Source organism: Delphinus delphis, chromosome 2, assembly GCF_949987515.2.
Source record: "Delphinus delphis chromosome 2, mDelDel1.2, whole genome shotgun sequence".
NCBI lineage: Eukaryota > Metazoa > Chordata > Mammalia > Artiodactyla > Delphinidae > Delphinus > Delphinus delphis.
In genome coordinates, this window is record NC_082684.1 from 124,315,458 (window position 1) to 124,334,314 (window position 18,857).

An 18,857-nucleotide genomic window follows, 5' to 3' on the forward strand; every position below is an offset into this window, starting at 1 on the left:
TTAAAAACTTAATTCAGGGACTTCCCTGGTGGTCCAGTGGTAAAGAATATGCCTTCCAAAGCAGGGGACACAGGTCTGATTCCTGGTCGGGGAACTAAGATCCCACAGGCCAAGGGGTAACAAAGTCCACACACCACAACTACTGAGCCCATGTGCCTCAACTAGAGAGCCCGTGTACCACAAACAACAGAACCCATGTACCCTGGAGCCCACGCACCACAACTGGCGAGAAATACCCTCATGCCACAGCTAGAGAGAAGCCTGTGCACCACAACAAAGAGCCCACACCACAACGAAAGTTCCCACATGCCACAACTAAGACCCGATACAGCCAAAAAATATTTCTTTAATAAATAAATGAAAGCTTAATTCAATAAACAAATTAATGAAAGTGAAATGGCAAAACTTACTCAAAGAAGCATTTTAATTAATGAGTATAAAAAATTGAGTACAACATAAAATCACCAACAGAACATCACAGTAAGTAATGCTGTAGGCAAGATTATGATAAATACAAAAATCACTGGGTAAAACTTTAAAGAGAAACAGGATAGCAGACTATTCACATGGCCTCAAGTAATTTCTCTCAAAATATTTACCACACTTAAAATTTCAGGCTGTACTATAAAACACTAATCATCAAATCAATGTAGTACTGACATAAAAAAGACAATAGAACAATGAATCTGAATCAAAAACCCAGAAATAAACCCCAAGTATATATGATCACCTAATATTTGGCAAGGGAGCCAAGAATACTCATTGGGAAAGACAGTCTCTTCAAAAAACGGTACTGGGATAACTGAATATTCACATGTGAAAGAATGAAATTGGATCCATATCTTACACCACTCACAAAAATTAACTCAAAATAGATAAAAGACTTAAATATAATACCAGAAACCAAGACACTCCTAGAAGAAAACATAGGGACAAAGCTCCCTGACATGGGCCTTAGTAATATTTTTTTTGGATATGGCACCTAAAGCACAGGTGACAAAATAAAAAATAAACAAGTGGAACTACTTCAAACTAAAAAGCTTCTGCACAGCAAAAGAAATCATCACCAAAGTGAAAAGTCAATCTAAGAATGGGGAAAATATTTGCAAACCTTATATCTGATAAGAGGTTAATATCTGAAACATAAAGAACTCATAGCAATCTATAAACAACTCAATAACGGAAAATGATAACCCAATTGAAAAATGGGCATAGGACCTGAATAGACATTTCTCCAAAGAAGATACACAAAAAGCCAACAGGTATCTGAAAAGATGCTCAAAATCACTAGTCAGTAGGGAAATGCAAATTAGATATCACCTCACACCTGTTAGAATGGCCATAATAATAATGAAAAAAAGACAAGAGATAACAAATGTTGGCATGAATGTGGAGAAAAGGGAAACTTTATGCACTATTGGTGAGAATACATTGAATAAATTGTATTCAATTCATTACACTGTGGTGGAAAACAGAATGGAGGAGCCTCAAAAATTTAACAATAGAGCTATCATATGATCTAGAAATTTCACTTCTGAGATTATATTCAAAGGAAATGAAAACAATAACTTGAAAAGAACCCCATGTTCATAGTTCATAGCAGCATTATTTACAATAGCCAAGACATGGAAAGAACATAAATGATCATCGATGAATGAATGGATGAAGAAGTTGTGATCTCACACAGACACACACAGACACACAGACACACACACACACACACATAATTGGATGTTATTTATCCATAAAAAAGAAGAAAAACCTGTTATTTGTGAAAACATGGATGTGCATTTAGGATATTATGCTAAGTGAAATGTCAGACATAGAAAGAATATTGTATGAGCTCACTTACATATGAATCTAAAACAAACAAAAAAACCAAACTCATAGGAAAAAAGATCAGATTTGTGGTTACAGGAAGTGTGGAGGGTGGGGGGAGGGAAATTGGAGAAAGGTGATCAAAAGGTACAAACTTCGAGTTATAAGGTAAATAAGTACTAGGGATGTAAGGTACAACATGATGACACTATAGTTTACTCTGATGTAAGACATATAGGAAAGATGTTAAGAGAGTATATCCTAAGAGTTCTCACCATAAGGAAATTTTTTCCTTATTTCTTTTTTTCTTTCATTTTATTGTATCTATATGAGAAGATGGATGTTAGTTGAACATATTGTGGTAACCATTTCACTTTATATGTAAATCAAACTATCATGCTGTCTGCTTTAATACATACAGTGACATATAAACAATGGTGAATGTCAAGTATTTCTCAATAAAAAATATTTTATATTTTCCAGGTTTATTGAGATATTATTGACATATAACAATCTGTAAGTTTAAGTGGCCATTATATATATACACACACATATGTATATATTTCATATACATACATATATGTATATATATTTTAATTTTTAAATTTATATTTATTATATTTTATATATGATATATATATAACCTATTTGTATGTTTCATATACTATATTTTATATTTTTATTATATATATAAATATATATGTATAGTAAAATGATTACCACAATAAGATATTTCATTGTGGTTTTGGTTTGCATTTCTCTGATATTTAGTGATGCTGAGCACCTTTTCATGTACCTGTTGGCCATTTGTATGGCTTTGGAGAACTGTCTATTTAGGTCCTTTGCCCATTTTTTAATTAGACCATTTTTTTTTTTTTTGCTGTTGAGTGTGTAACAATATGATTAGTTAACATATACATTGCATGATATGATTAAAATATTTTTTGTGTGTGGTGAGAACATTTAGGATCTACTTTCTTAGCAATGTTCAGGTATATAATACAGAATTATTCATTATAGTCACTATGTTATATATCAGATGCCCAAGAATTATTTACCTTATAACTAGAAGTTTGTACCTTTTGAGAAACATCCCCTCATTTCTCCTCCACACTAGCCTCTGGTTACCACCATTCTACTCTCAGTTTCTATGAGTTCAGTGCTCTCTTTCTCTCTCATATAAATATATCACATTTTCTTAATTCTTCCATTCACTTTCATTCATTTTATAGAAACTTAGGTTATTTCCATATATTGGCTATTGTAAATAATGCTGCAATGAAAATGGGGGTGCAGATATTTTTGGAGGTAGTGACTTCCTTTCCTTCAATTATATACCCAGAACTGAGATTGCTGGGTTATTTAGTAGCCCCATTTAAAATTTTTGAGTAACCTTCGTACTGTTTTCCACAGTGGCTTCACAAAATTGCATTCCTATCAACAGTGTACAAGAGTTGCCTTTTTCCCACATCCTCACTAGCACATGTTATGTCTCGTCTTTTTGCTAATACCCATTCTAACAGGTGTGTGGTGATATCTCCTGGTGGTTTTAATGTGCATTTCCCTGATATTTAGTGATGTTGACCACCTTTTCTTGTATCTGTTGGCCATTTGTATGTCTCTTTGGAGAAATGTCTATTTAAGTTCCTTGTATACTTTGGATATTAGCACCTTATCAGACAGATGGTTTGCAAATATTTTCTCCCATTTTGTAGGTATGCCTTCATTTTATTGATTGTTTCTTTTACTGTGCAGAAGCTTTTTAGTTTAATCCAGTCCCACTTACTGAATTTTACGTTTGATGCTTGTGTTTTGGTTTCATATTGAAAAAATAATCACCAAGACTGATATCAAGGAGTTTTTTTTGTTTGTTTGTTTTTGTTTTGTTTTGTTTTTGTGTGTGTGTGGTACACAGGCCTCTCACTGTTGTGGCCTCTCTCGTTGCGGAGCACAGGTCCGGACGCGCAGGCTCAGCGGCCATGGCTCACGGGCCTAGCCACTCCGCGGCATGTGGGATCTTCCAGGACCGGGGCATGAACCCGTGTCCCCTGCATCAGCAGGCGGACTCTCAACCACTGTGCCACCAGGGAAGCCCCAAGGAGTTTTTCTCTATGTTTTCGTCAAGGAGTTTCATGGTTTCAGGTCTTACATTTAAGTATTTAATCATTTTGAGTTAATTTTTGAGAGTGGTGTAAGATAGGGGTGCAATTTCATTATTTTTCATGTGAATATCCAGTTTTCCCACCACCATTTATTGAAAAGACTGTCTTCATCCCATTGAGTATTCTCGGCATCCTTGTCAAATATTAGTTGAATGCATATGTATAGGTTTATTTCTGAGTTCTTGATTCTGTTCCATGGATCAGTGCATCTGTTTTTAAGCCAGTACCATACTGTCTTGATTATTATAGATTTGTTGTAGAGTTTGAAATCAATGGGTGATGCCTCCAGCTTTTTTTCTTTCTCAAGATTGCTTTAGCTATTCAGAGTCTTTGTGGCTTCATACGAACTTTTGGATTTTTTTTTCTATTCCTGTGAAAAACGCCATTGGAATTTTGATAGAGATTTCATTTAATCTATAGATGGCTTTGGGTAGTATGGCCATTTTGGATATCTTTTATTCATTTTTCTTGTTTAATTGCTCTAAATAAAACACTGGTTTATTAAAATATGGTTATTTTAATATATGTTCACATTTTTCTTTGATGTTATTCCCTCCAGTAAGTGGTGGAACATAACTCCTCTCTCCTTGAGGGCAGTCTGGAATTAGCAATTTTCTTCTTACAAATAGAGAGGGAAGAATACTAAATTGACAGTGTAGAAACCTGACAGATACCACTCTAAGTGATCCAGGCTAATATCAACAATAAATAATGTTGATATCATCCATACTCTGTTATTAACGTCGTGAAAAAGCCATCTCATGTCTGTGTTATTTTTTCCCCCAAATTCACAACTCAAGTATCATCATAAGAAAATGTCAGACAAATATAAATGGATGGATATCCTTCAAAATGCCTCAGTAGTTTCATTCAAAAGTGTTAAGGTCATTAAGAACATAGACAGAAACTGTTGCTGATTGGATGAAATTAATATATGATGACTAATCTAGATATTCTAGATTAGATTCTGGAAAAAAAAGAACATTAGCTGAAATAAAGGTAAAGTACAAATAAAGTCTGTAGTTTTATTAATAATATTGCATCAATTTTAATTTCTTAGTTTTGATAAATATGTCATGCTTATTTAAGATATTAACTTTAACAGAAATGGTATGAAACACATACACAAACTTTCTGTACTATCTTTGCCTCTCTTCTGTAAATCAAAAATTATTTCAAAATAAATATGCAAAACCAAAAATGTAACCATTATTAATTGGATATAATAGCAAGATTGACCTATATTTTAGCCTACAAAAATCACTTTTAATATAAAGATAACCATAAGTTACAAGTAGAAGGGTAGAAAAATGTATACCATGCTAACATGAAGTAAACAAAATCTGTAGAGGCTACAGCAATATTGGACAAAGTATATTTCAGAGCAAAGAATGTTTCCAGGAGATCATTTCATAAATACTCATCAAGAAGATGTACGAGCACTAAACATTTGTACACCTAAATACAGAGCTTAAAAATAATTAAATTAAAAACAGATAGATCTAAAACAGGCAGTAAATATAATTATAGCTGGCAATTTCAATATTTCCCTCTCAAAAATTGTTACAACAAGTAGACAGAAAATTAACAGGAATATAGGAGAGCTGAGTGAGAGTGTAAACCAAATTAACCTAATTGACAGTTACATAACATGCTACCAAATGCTAGAGAATGCTAAAGAATACCCATTCTTTTCAAATGTACATGTAACATTTGCAAAGATAGACCATATTCTGGGCCACAAAAAAAAAAAGTCTCGACATATTCAAAAAGGTTGAAAAAACACAAAGTATGTTATTCTCTTTCCACAAAGAAATTCAATTAAGAATCAATAATGGAATGATTTCTGCAATATCCCAAATATTTAAAAACAAAATAACATACTTGCAAATAACTCATTGACCCAAGGGGAAAAATAGTCAAAGGGAAAATCACATCAAAATGTGTGGGGTGTTGTTGAAGAAATTCTTAGGAGGAAATTTATAAGATTAAATGTGTATGTTATAAATAAGAAAGATCTCAAATCAGTGACCTCAGCTTCCACCTTACAAGAATTTTTTAAAAAAAAGAGCAAATCATACCATGAGTCAGCAGAAGAAAGGAAATAATAAGTATTAAGAAGCAGAAAATAGGGAGATAGTAGAGAATATCAAAGAAACAAACAAAAAAACATGATTATTTGAAAAAAATCAAGAAAATTGACAATTCTCTAGCCAAACTGCTCAGGATCAAAAGACAAGAGATGCAAATCACCAATATCAAGAATAAAGAAGGCGACAACACTACAGTTTTGAAATGTATTGAAGGGACACTAATGGAATATAATGAACAACTTTACAGTCATTTATTCTACATATTAGAGATGGACAAATTCCTTGAATGGCACAAACTGCCAAACCTCATCCAATAAAAATATATTATCTGAATATTTCCCTTATATATTAAATAAATGGAATTTGACTAAAAATCCTTCTAAGAAAACCCTTAGAAACTGAGAGGACCTTTAAACAGAAAGATCTTAAGATTTGTCTAATATTTGAAAATTGATTAATGTAACTCACAATAGTACAAAATATAAGGATAAAACATATTATCTCAATCGAGTAGAAAAATATACTTGATGAAACAATGCATCATATCCTTGTAAGATTAAGAATAAGACAAGAATGTCCCATGTTACTAATGGATGTTCTACTCAGTGCAACAAATCAAGAAAAAGAAATAAAAGGCATGTGGACTAGACATGAAGAGATAAATAATTTGCATTCTCAAATTACAGCATCATCAATGTAGAATAGCTGAGGGAATCTACACACACACTCACACACAAAAACCCTATTACATATTATACTTAATATGTTGTATTAGTAAGGTGCTAGGATACAAAATCAATATGAAAAAATCAATTATATATATACATATATATGCATTAGCAAAATAATTAGACTTTTTAAATTAAAAATATTTATAATGGCATCAAAATCGTGAAATAAATAAAGATAAATCTGACCAAAATCATAAAATACCTGTACACTGAAAATTATGAAATATTGATGGAAGAAATTAAGGAATACCTTAGTAAATGGAGAGATTTACCAGGTCCATAGGTCAGAAGATTAAAGAATGTAATTGCTTTCAAAATCGTTTATATAGTCTATATGATCCCAATCAAAATCCTAGCAGATACTTTGGTAGAAATTGACAAATTAATTCTAAAAATCCTATTGAAATTCAAAAACCTAGAATAGCTAAAATAACCTTGAAAAAGAATAAAGATGAAATCCTAATAGTGTCTGATTTTTAGAATTATGATAAAGCAATATTAATCAAGACAGTGTGCTATTTGTTTCAGATAGATAGATCAATGGAACAGAATAGAAATCACAGAAATAGAATTGCACATGTATGGAAAACTGAATTTTGACAAAGTTGCAAAGGCACTTTAGTGTTGTAAGAATAGTCTCCTTGATAGAATGAACTTCAATCCATAACTTATTCCATATACAAAATTTGAGTCAAAATTGATAACTATAAAATATGCCATTTAAATTGTAAGTGTACCCCCAAATTAAACCTAAAACCATAACACTTCTATAAGAAAATTTTGGAGAAATTGTTTGATACCTTGGTCTAGGAAAATATTCCTTAGCTATGGCATTAACAAGCACAATCCCTTAAAGAACTGATATCCCTGATATTTATCAGTCCCTGATAAAATGTGACTTTATCAAAATAAAAAGACATCTGCTCTCAAAAAATTCTGTTAAGATAATAAAAAAGGCTAACTGTAACTGGGATAAAATATTTGCAAAGCACATTTCACCAAAGATGACATGTGGTTGATGATAAGCACATGACAAGATGGTCAATATTAGTCATTAGGTAAATGCAATTAAAACTACAATGTGATACCACTACACATCTATTAGAATGGCCAAAATTTAAAATGACTGTACCACGGGTTTGTGAGAATGTGGAGGAACTGGTACCCTCATGTACTGTTAGTGGGAATGTGAAAGTTTACAACTTTGGAAAAATATTTTGGCAATTTCTTGAAAAGTTAAACATTAACCTCCATATGATCTAGCCATGTCATTTCCAGGGAGAGAAATGAAGGCATATGTCCATACAAAGTATTTTACATAAATGTTCAGAGCAATTTTATTTGCAACAGCTCTAAGCTGGAAATGGTCAAAATGTTATCAATAGAGTTAAACAGAGTGATTAAATGGTTAAACAAACACATTTGTGGTATATTCATACAATAGAATACTACTCAGGAAAAAAATGCATAAACTCTTGGTATATGCTATAATATGGATGAATCTTAAAATAACAATGTTGAGTTAAAGAAGCCAAATAGAAAAAATTATATACTGTGTGATTCATTTATAAAAGATGCTAAAAAATGCAGACTATTGTGACAGAAAGCAGATCATTTGTTACCTGAAAGTAAAAGTGGGTTGGGGTACAATTACAAAGGGACATGAGAAAACATTTGAGGGTCATAAATATTACCTTGACTGGGGTAACGATTTCATGAATATTTATTTATTTGTCAAGGTATACCCTTTAAATATATGCAGTTTATCATATATCAATTATACCTCAATAAAGCTGTTAAAAATATAAGGCTTCACCTGTGGAATTAATGGTGAATAATTGAGAAACAGCAGAGCTAAGATTTTCAAAGGCACATATTAAACAGTATCTATGTCTATTTGTCCCCTGCCCCATAATGTATGGGCAGAATCCCACTGACCTGGAGGAAAACTTACAGTTCTACACCCCTGTCTTCTATGGGAAAAAAAAAAAAAAGCCTTCTCTCACCTTTCCCAGGAGAGTAGAGAGTTCAGTCCAATGAGGGCTGCAGTAGGCATGGGGTGAGAATGCATTCAAGTTGTCATCACAGGCTGTGGTATAATTAAGAATTTGTCTGGTCTTTGTTCGAGGTTCCTGGCTCAGAACTTCGAAAACCTTTGTAATTTCATGAGTGACAAGAGTGTCCTCGCTATGCTAATGAGGTGCGTCATGGGGGGCCAGTGAATTACTTCCAAGTGGGGGCTGGTTACCAGAAATATCAATCATGACTAGAAGGTTGGGGCTTTCATCTTCCAGACCACAAGGGTGGAGAGGGTGGCTGGAGACTGAGTTTGATTACATGGCCAGTGATTTAAACACTCATGCCTACACAAAAAGAAACCAGTAAAAACTCTGGAACTGAAGCTCGGTAGTGAACACGTTAATGTCCTAAGAGGGTGACACACCCTGACCCCACAGGGTGAGGACATGGAAAATCTATGCTGGGAAACCTCCCAGACCTTGCCCTATGTATATCCTTCATAATAAAACCATAATCCTATATGTAGTATTCTTAGTGAGTTCTGTAAGTCATTCTAGTGAATTGCGGAAACTGAAAGGGTCATGGGAACTTCCAAAGTTATAGATAGTTGGTCAAAAGTGTGGGTAGCCTGGGAACCCCTGAATTGCAGTTTGTGTCAAAGTAAGGACAGTATTGTTTAAGACCTTACCCTTTAACCTGTGGGGTCTGCACTAACCCTGAGTGGTAATTTCCAGAACTGAATTGCAGTACCTGCAGTTGGGGTTGAAAGAGTACAAGAAATACAATAAATGTAAAGCAAAATGGGGATCATTTATCTCTTTCATTGATACATTAATGGAAAGGGAGACATATAAGGCCAGCATTATAAGATTTATTTTATCTAATTTTATATCATTATGTAATTATAAAAATTAATCCCTGGCCATCAATGTGAGCAGGTAGAAGCAGCCATTCTAATAACTAAGGACTCAGATGTAATGAGGATGATGGGGTCCCATTTTCATGAAATGAAGAGCCTTTCTTATTCCAAAAGTTAGTACCTGAATGTAAGATCCTAATTTATCAGTGGTTAAGTGGGATTTGAGGCTATTTCCCATGGGGCTCCCAAATACAGCCAATAGGACCTAATGATATTGAGACAGTGAACTCCCCTCCTCCTGAGGCCAGCCTTCTGTAGGTCACTATGACTGTACTGTACCAGACACCAAGGAGTTATGAGAAATACTAGACTTGGACTATATCTAACATCTCAGTTCATTGTCTCTGAACATGAAAGAATCCATGTGGTTCCTTGTAAACCCCAAGTTACTCTATGTAATTTTGAAATCACCTTCTTATTCATCCCTCCAAAGGGCTCACCTTTCGGAGGAAAAGGATTTTGCTAAGATTCTTTCTTCCATTGATTGTTTTCAAGCACCCAGGCTGTGTCTCCACTTCTTACACTAATGAAATACCTGGAATCTCAATTTTCGTAACAGATTATTAGCCCCTGTGGTAGGTTGGAAAATAGCCGCCACTCACCCCCACCCCCCACAAAGATATCCATGTCCTAATCTCTGAGACACGTGAATGCTACTTCAAATGGCAAAAAAACCCAAAAATAAAACAGAGTGTCCTTGCAGACAAAGATTAGGATCTCAAGACGAGATGACCCTGGACTTCAGTTGGGCCCTAAATCTAATGACTAGAAGACAGGAGAAGGAGATCAAAGATGGAGCGATATATGTGGGAGACAACTCTGTGAAGACCCACGTCAAGGTGGAGGGAGAAACTGGAGTTATTCTACCACAAACCAAAGAATGCCAGGAGCCACCAGATGCTTGGAGGAGTGAGGAAGGATTCTCGCCTAGAACTCCAGTGGGATTGTGGCCATGCCAATATCTTGATTTCAGATTTCTGCTGCCAGAACTAACAGGGAATAGAGTTGTGTTGTTTTATCCAACCCAGTTTATGGCAATTTGTCACAGCAGTCCTAGGAGACTGTTACTGGGGAAGATTTTAATTTCAGAAGATGTACTGGTTTCAGTGTAGGTGATAAACTGTAAGTAAATAAATAAACAGTGAGAAGATGCAGCGGAAGTTGACTGTGGTAATCTAGGTGAGAAAGATCAGTGGGAAATTGTATCAGCATGCTGAGAGAATGGTAGCAGTGGAACTTAGGAGGTGAGTATTGTGTGATTCATTGGATGTGAGGATAATCAGTGGCATTCTCATTTCTTTCTGGGAAACTGGATGGACAGTCATGATATGTACTGTGAGGCAAGGAACATACAGGCAACAGAAAGATTGAGAGCAGCCACTGATGAAGTACAGTACATAGAATGTTGAATTTAAAGTTCAAAGTCATAATGTTCAGATGTCTCTTAAGCAGTTCAATATCCAGTTATAGACCACAGAAGAGACATCTAAGCTGAAGAAATAAATCTGGGGCTCATCAGTGTATAGACATCAACTTCAAGGTCTGGGAGATGGCACTGATCAAGGAGAACATAGGGTGAGGAGATAAGGGGACATAAAGCAGGACCACGAAAATCCTCAACTTTTAGGAGACACTTAAAATATTTGAGAAGGTGTAGACAGAGGGTTCTCAGCTGTCCCAGGAGTTGTGCATATGGAGAACTTGGGACTCTCTGGAAGAATACCTATGGCCTGGGTGGGGTGTGGACCTGTGTTGCCAGTACAAGTGAGGAAGCCAAGAGTGGGCTTAGTAGATAACTTGATCATTAAAAGGATAATAGGAAATACTACAAACACCAGTACACACACAAAATTAGCAACTTAGATGAAATACACCAACTCCTTAAAAACCACAAAGCACCAAAATTCACCCAGAATGAAAAAGATAAGCTGATAGGTCTACAATCAAGTTGAATTGGTAGTTACAAACCATTTGAAAAAGAAATTTCTAGGTACTGGTGGTTCCATTGAAAAAATTCTACCAAATATTTTAAAAAGGAATAAAAACAATTCTATACATTTTCTTCCATAAAATTGAAGAGTGGGGAACATTCTCCAAGTTATTTTAAGAGGCTCTTATATCAAAACCAGATAAAGGCCATGCAAAAAGTGAAAATTATAGACCAATATCTATGATGAATACTCACATAAGCATCCTTAACAAAATATCAGCAGATTAATGCAGCAACATGTAAAAAGAATTACGCACCACAAACTTGTACCCCGGGTCTGACTGAACAGGATTTATCTTCACGAAGATGTTGAAGATGAAGCAATCTATTTTAACAGGTCCTAGAACAGGTCCAGTGAGCAAAGTCATATGATAGTCTGGAAACAGGCTTACATGACCTGGGCTTCTTGGTCAGCTCTGTCTTTCCTCACTCCTGCTTGTAATTTTCAGTGGTTCTCAACTAGAGACCAGACTGCCCATAAAAGGGTTTTTGGCTGTGTAGGGGGAAGGTATCTTCTTTTTCTTTTCCTACACTTCTTTTTTGCTTTTCCCATGTCCGGAAGGCATTCATATGTGTGTTGATAGGGACAGAGGTGTTCAGATGTTGGTACTTGTGTGGTGTGCATTATGGTCTCACACAATGAAAAATTGTCCCACTCTCATGCCAGGACTGTTCTTTTTGAAGAACCTTGCTCTAGACAGTCTCTCAAGGTGGTGCTATTTACCATGTTTATCTCCCAAACTTCTACTGTCAGTCCAGGCGTCTTTCCTGAGACATACATACCCAGATACCTGCTGGGCACGACCCCTCCCTCTTCCCAGGTACATCTCTCTGAATAGTCTCAGGAAGTGGTGCCTCCATATCCTGGATCCACAATATTGCTCAATCCCAGCCACCCTGAGACAGGATCCCAGTGGTCCCTGGTATTCACCATCTCCCTTCACCTTTCCTTACTATTTACATCCCTACTGAGCATCCATTGCCTCTGTTCTATTCTCTGCAACAACATTGTGCCTCAAGAGATATGCATGGCAACATAATGCATGATGATTATTTAATTACTAACTTGTTTATTTGCTTATGGCCCTTTTTCTCCACCATTTCTCCTCACTGTGGATTGCAGAGACCACTTCTCTCCTTCTCATTTATTTCCTCAGGCAAAATAACTGAGATGTAGTGTTTCATAAATAGTTGCATAATGAAGATGAAATGCAAGCAATCATCCATTTTTAAGTGGATTCCTGTGAAAACTCTCCTAATTGGTCTCTCTGCCTCTGCTTCTCTACCTGCCCCCAACTCCAGACTTAACTCTGATTCCACTTGACTTTTCTAAAAGACACTCCTGACCCTGTTAGTCCTTGAGTGCTGGCAGGCTGCACTGTGGGTCTGGACAGGACTAGAAGGTCTCCGGTTGCAGAGGTGTCTTTAGGCCTCAGTTGGACAGGCATGCACAGTGTCCCCTAGGGAGACTGAAGGGGTGAAGGGCCAGGGTTGTGTCCTCTCCCTCACCCTCCCAACTGCGGACAGCAGCACTGCCTGTCCTCACTTCTTATTCTTTTCTAATTAAAAGGGGCCAGCCTGTCAAACAGTCCCAATGTGATTGGTTTCTCCCCTGACTGAGCTACTTTTCTAAAATGCAAATCTTTCAGGCACATGATAGACATTGCTCAATATTTGCTGAATGCATTAATGTAAGTTCTCTGTCTCAATTCCTTGGCCTGCAAGGCATTTGGGGCCCCTCTGGGGGCTCCAAGGTGGGGTTGCTGCCTATGTGGACAGGAAAGAGCCAGAAGGATTCACATTTCATTCGGGGCCTCTGGGCCTCTGCACTGTGAGCATGTACGCTGTCCACGGGAGGCTCTGGGGTGACCACCCCTCCCTCTGTTCGCTATGGAAACCAGTGCCAGGACAGGCCTCTCCTCCTATTCCTGAGTCTGCCAAGAACAGCCTATTCCACAGTTGTGTAATCTTTTCCACATTACAGAGTTTGAAGCAACCCACCAGCAAAACTGTCCACGCTAGAATATTTTATGTTAAAAGTTCTCCATATAGTTCTTGCATCCATGGAACTTCTGTTTAAAGAATCTTGATTTAAAGAGTGGCCCTTCATGAGTTCTATGGGGAGAGATATTTTGCAACCTTCAGGCCTTTGCGTCTAAGCTGCTGGCCCTAAGAGGACTTATTGCCCACATCGAATAGCGCCAACTCTGAAGATAACCAGTGAGCCTAAATTAGACAGTATTTGGCAAGGCAAGGCATCACTGGAGCTCCAGACCCAAATCTTGACCCTTGAATTAAAGAAGTTTTGGATGCCTCATGAGTACTGACTTCCTCTTCCATCCACAGTTGTCATCTGCCTTTTTATCTTATCTCTCTGAAGGTCTGCATCTCTGGGTTACGGAGTGACACATTATTAGGTGTTACTATCAAGCCACCAAGCTACTGTCCTCTCCCATGACACATCTGCAGGTGCACTTTCTCTATTTAAGGGATATCCCAAGCTTTACTTTTTTCCACCCCCTCTCCATGGATTTTCTTTTTGTTGAGAAATGCACCCTCTTCAGCCAATCTTTTCCTGGAAGAAAATGATATCACATTAGCAGGTGTACAGTTGGGCTCCAATGGTGAGCAGCACTAGGGGTTTACTCTGTACTTGGTTTCAAACTTGGCATCAATTCTAAAGTTTTAAACCCTCTGAGTATAATCCATCATAGTGGTTCCAGTCCACAGGCTCTGGGATAGTATTAAACAACCCTCCCAATAGAAGAAAGGTGTGGAGTGAGCTGTGGCAGAGGTAGGAGTTTACTGTTGGCCATGGGAAACTTCACCAAAATGAGGACAAGTCCAGCTCAGGCAGCAGCTGAAACACAAGCAATTCTCTGGCCAGAGCTCTGTTATCTCACAGCATCAGGAGCTCCTATAATTTTTAAATTGTTGTTTGTAAAATTGCTTTCCTACTTTTTCTATATAAGTGTTAATTGTTGTGCTCAAGCTTGTGATCATTAATTCATTAAATCTAGGAAGGTGAAATAGGAGGATTTAATTTTCATAGTCTCACAATGGCAAAATTATGGTCCATGGCTAAAGTTGAGCTGAGATTTAAATTATAGGCTCAAACATTTTCATTACTGAAAAAATCTTAAACGAACACAATCATTAACCCAAACAGTTAGAAAAAGAATAAATATCCAGGGCTTCCCTGGTGGCGCAGTTGTTGAGAGTCCGCCTGCCGATGCAGGGGACACGGGTTCATACCGAGCCTGTGCTCCACAATGGGAGAGGCCACAACAGTGAGAGGCCTGCGTACTGCAAAAAAAAAAAAAAAAAAAAAAAAAAAAAAGAAAATTAGAGGAGATAAAATGCAAGAAATGAGGATGAGTTTAAGAAGAATGGGGGCAATCAATCTATTTGAGTCATTCTTACATACTTAAAAAAAACTAATATAACTGACACCACCCTGTAAGTTATTTTTAAAAAATAGAAATCTATAAATTAAAGAAGAAAATGATGAACAGGAAAAAAATCCCACTGAGACATATCTGAATGATCTGTAGGAATTATCCTCGTGAAGTAAGAGGTTAAGGGGTGCTATTGGACTGGTGTGGGAATGGTCCTGCTAAAGGTGATACAAGCATGAAAATCCAAAGATAGAAAAACAGCATGGAAGACCGTTTGAAGTCAATCTACCTGAGAAAAAATAAAGTGAAAAATGAGAAAGGGGATATAAGCAAATAAAGAGAGGATTCTAGAAATGTCAAGACAATATTGTAAATATGCTTTGGGTTTCAACTGACAATAACCAGACTCAGGAGAGCATACTTAAGAAGCTGTCGGCTGGAGGAAACCCAGGAAGGATTGAAAGACCACATTGGCTCAGACCAGGGTTGCTGGTCATCCTCAGGAACCTTGGATCCAGAGGTTCCTGCACCTATTCCTTTATTCAAGGATGCTTCTCTGGGAGTGTCAGCTTTGTCTTTGCCTACTGCAGATTTGTTTTCTAAAATTGAAAAAAAACACCAATATGTTACATCTCATGTCGTTGGTCATCTGAGAAAGCCTGACATATACGATGTAGGGGACCTATGTTAATTTAAAAAAAAAAAGTCTTGGGAGGGATTTGGGTGTGGTTGCCAACATGGGACCAGTCAGTCTCTGTGAAAGGTGGGGTTGGGGTCCTGTGAGAAGGTGAAGTTTCCACAGGAACAAATGTGGAGGTTGCAGCAGTCATAAGGGGAAGGAAGATCCTGGACAAACAGGATGAAAGCCATCATACAAGTCTGTGCTAATAAATACGGCAATCTGTGTGATGGGATCCTAATGAAACAAATTAAAAATTACATCAAAATCACCCAAGGGAAGTGGAAAACCAAAATCAATGACCATTAAAACACTAAGAACGTCATTAATATATTACCTTCAAGAACGTTTCCACTGCACACAGATTGACTACCTTCTGCATTTTTCATTTATAACCCTTGATTTGGTAGGGAATCAATCAATTTTTGTTACTATTCCTCAGAATTCCAATCTCCCATATCTTTTTCAGAGTTTACACATTTTCTTGAGCAATCCTGACTGTTCTCTGTTTACATTCTCACACTTGTCCGAAAGCCAAATTGACACACCAGCCTAGGTCTTGCTCTGGGACTCATCTCTTAACTTGATTCTGGATATACCCAATTGGACATCTCCTAAGCTTAAGTTACCATCTTTCCCCTTAAACTTGCTCCTTGTCCAGTGCTCATCCATCTCCGCCCCCTCCTCTCCAAGACCTTAGCCCCAACAGGACGCCTGGGGTGGCGGTGGTGATCCTTGATGCCATATTCTAGCGGAGCCTCTACCCTCCTCGGGGCCTCACTACCCCCCACCCCCAGCTCCCTCCCGCCAGGCGCCCCGCCCGCCCGCCTGCCTGCCAGGCCCGCGGACGCGCAGGCGCACTGGCCCGTCCCGCCGCTGCCCCGCCCTGCCCAGCCGCTGCGGAAGGCGCCGCGCGTAGCAACGCGCACTTCCTCTCTAGGAGTCCGAGGAGGGATCGCTGACTCGAAGAGCTCCTGGACTCGGCGGCCGTGCCCTTGCCAGACGGAGCAGACATGTCCGAACAAAGTAAGGATGTGTGCGACCCCAACTTTGCAGCCGAGGCCTCCAACTCCGAGGTGCACAGCAGCCCCGGGGTTCCCGGAGGACCCTCTTTGCCCGCGTCTCAGGCCGCGATCTTCCCAGGGCCGGAGAGCCCTCCCGTAGGCCCGCCCGACGCCCCTTTGGCCTCGCCGGCGCCCCAGGCCCCAAGCGAAGAGGGAGACCCGAAGGCCCTGCAGCAGGCCGCGGAGGAAGGCCGCGCCCACCAGGCCCCGAGCGCAGCGCAGCCCGGCCCGGCGCCGCCGGCCCCGGCCCAGCTGGTGCAGAAGGCGCACGAGCTCATGTGGTACGTTCTGGTCAAGGACCAGAAGAGGATGATCATCTGGTTCCCAGACATGGTGAAAGATGTCATCGGCAGTTACAAGAAGTGGTGCAGAAGCATCCTCCGGCGCACCAGCCTCATCCTCGCCCGGGTGTTCGGGCTGCACCTGAGGCTGACCAGCCTACACACCATGGAGTTCTCGCTGGTCAAAGCTCTGGAGCCCGAGGAGCTGGACAGGGTCGCTTTGAGCAACAGCATGCCAATGACAGGCCTCCTGCTGATGATCCTGAGCCTCATCTACGTGAAGGGTCGCGGCGCCCGAGAGAGTGCCGTCTGGAACGTGCTGCGCATCCTAGGGCTGAGGCCTTGGAAGAAGCACTCCACCTTCGGAGACGTGAGAAAGCTCATCACCGAGGAGTTCGTCCAGCAGAACTACCTGAAGTACCAGCGCGTCCCCCACGTCGAGCCCCCTGAGTACGAGTTCTTCTGGGGCTCCCGTGCCAGCCGTGAAATCACCAAGATGCAGATCATGGAGTTCCTGGCCAGGGTCTTTAAGAAAGACCCCCAGGCCTGGCCTTCCCGCTACAGGGAAGCACTGGAAGAGGCCAGAGCCCTGCGGGAGGCCAACCCCACTGCCCACTGCCCCCGCAACAGTGTCTCCGAGGACTAGCAAGGTCTGAAGGCAGATGGATGGTTTCTGCCCCTCACCAGGGCGGTGGAGGGGTGGGGGTGGGACATTAGAGTATTCAGGATTTACAGTGCAGTATTTCACGTGTAACTTTTAAGTTTTCAGTACAGTGCTTTTATACCTCTTAATGCAATGATGTATTAATTTCAGTAATATTAGGTAGAGTGTAGGATTCATGCATGTTTGTTTATAAGTAAGCTCAGTTGGTGCTTTTGCTTTTGTGCTACCTTTCTTGAATTTTTTGTACCAGAGACGTGCTAAACTTATGAAATACATTGAGACATTTTCCATCTTATTCTTTTACATGGAACGGAGGATGTGTATTGGGTAGACTGGTCCTGGAGAGTTTGGAAGAACTCCCCAGAAAAGCTGGCCTAACCAAGAGAAAAGTCAAGACCCCTGTCTTTGTGATCTCCCTGGGCACAGGAAACATCCTTGTGGAGTGTGGTGATGTGGACTGAAATGGGCGCAACATGGGCACACTTTACTAAACACAGATACAACCCCACCATGAGTAAACTTTAAAGTAAACATTAAAGATTCTTGTGATACAATCATTCATGGAAAAGTGTACTTTATCTTTTTAACAAAATATTATCGGTTGGGAATGGGAATTACAAAATGTACAGATACCACTATTTCATCTAATAGGGCGGGGACATCACTATGCATCATGACTCATAAATGTGTGAAGTGTATAGTTTTATTTTCAAAATGGACCTCACAAGTTCAATTCAGAACTTTGACAACTAGAGAAAAGTTTAAAAACCAAAAAAGAGTCCTAATCACATCACATAGAAATAATAAATGTTAATATTTAGAGTAATTTCCTCTCTTGCATTTCTATATTTTATGAAAAATAATAGCTGTTTTTGTGGGCACTAAAATAGTGAGGCATTGTACTAAGTCCTTTATGTGTATTTTCTCTTTTTATTTAATCCTCACAACAGCCTTGTGAGGCAGGCACTTATTACATCTGCACTGTGGAGGAAATACAGGGACAAAGCAGGTAATTAACTTTCCCTAGATCGTAAAGTCT

The 18,857-nt window shown here is 38.8% G+C and overlaps 1 protein-coding gene across 1 annotated transcript; it reads left to right on the plus strand.

Moving 5' to 3' along the window:
- Positions 1-16,720: 16,720 nt before the first annotated feature.
- NDN (necdin, MAGE family member) lies at positions 16,721-18,375 on the plus strand. The gene has a single exon (XM_060003657.1). It carries the CDS (start codon positions 16,823-16,825, stop codon positions 17,798-17,800), a length of 978 nt encoding a protein of 325 aa, XP_059859640.1. The 5' UTR covers positions 16,721-16,822; the 3' UTR covers positions 17,801-18,375.
- The last annotated feature ends 482 nt before the right edge of the window (positions 18,376-18,857 follow it).

Excerpts from the sequence above, each read along its gene's own strand:
- NDN (XM_060003657.1), top strand. The coding sequence starts at position 16,823 with ATGTCCGAACAAAGTAAGGATGTGTGCGACCCCAACTTTGCAGCCGAG.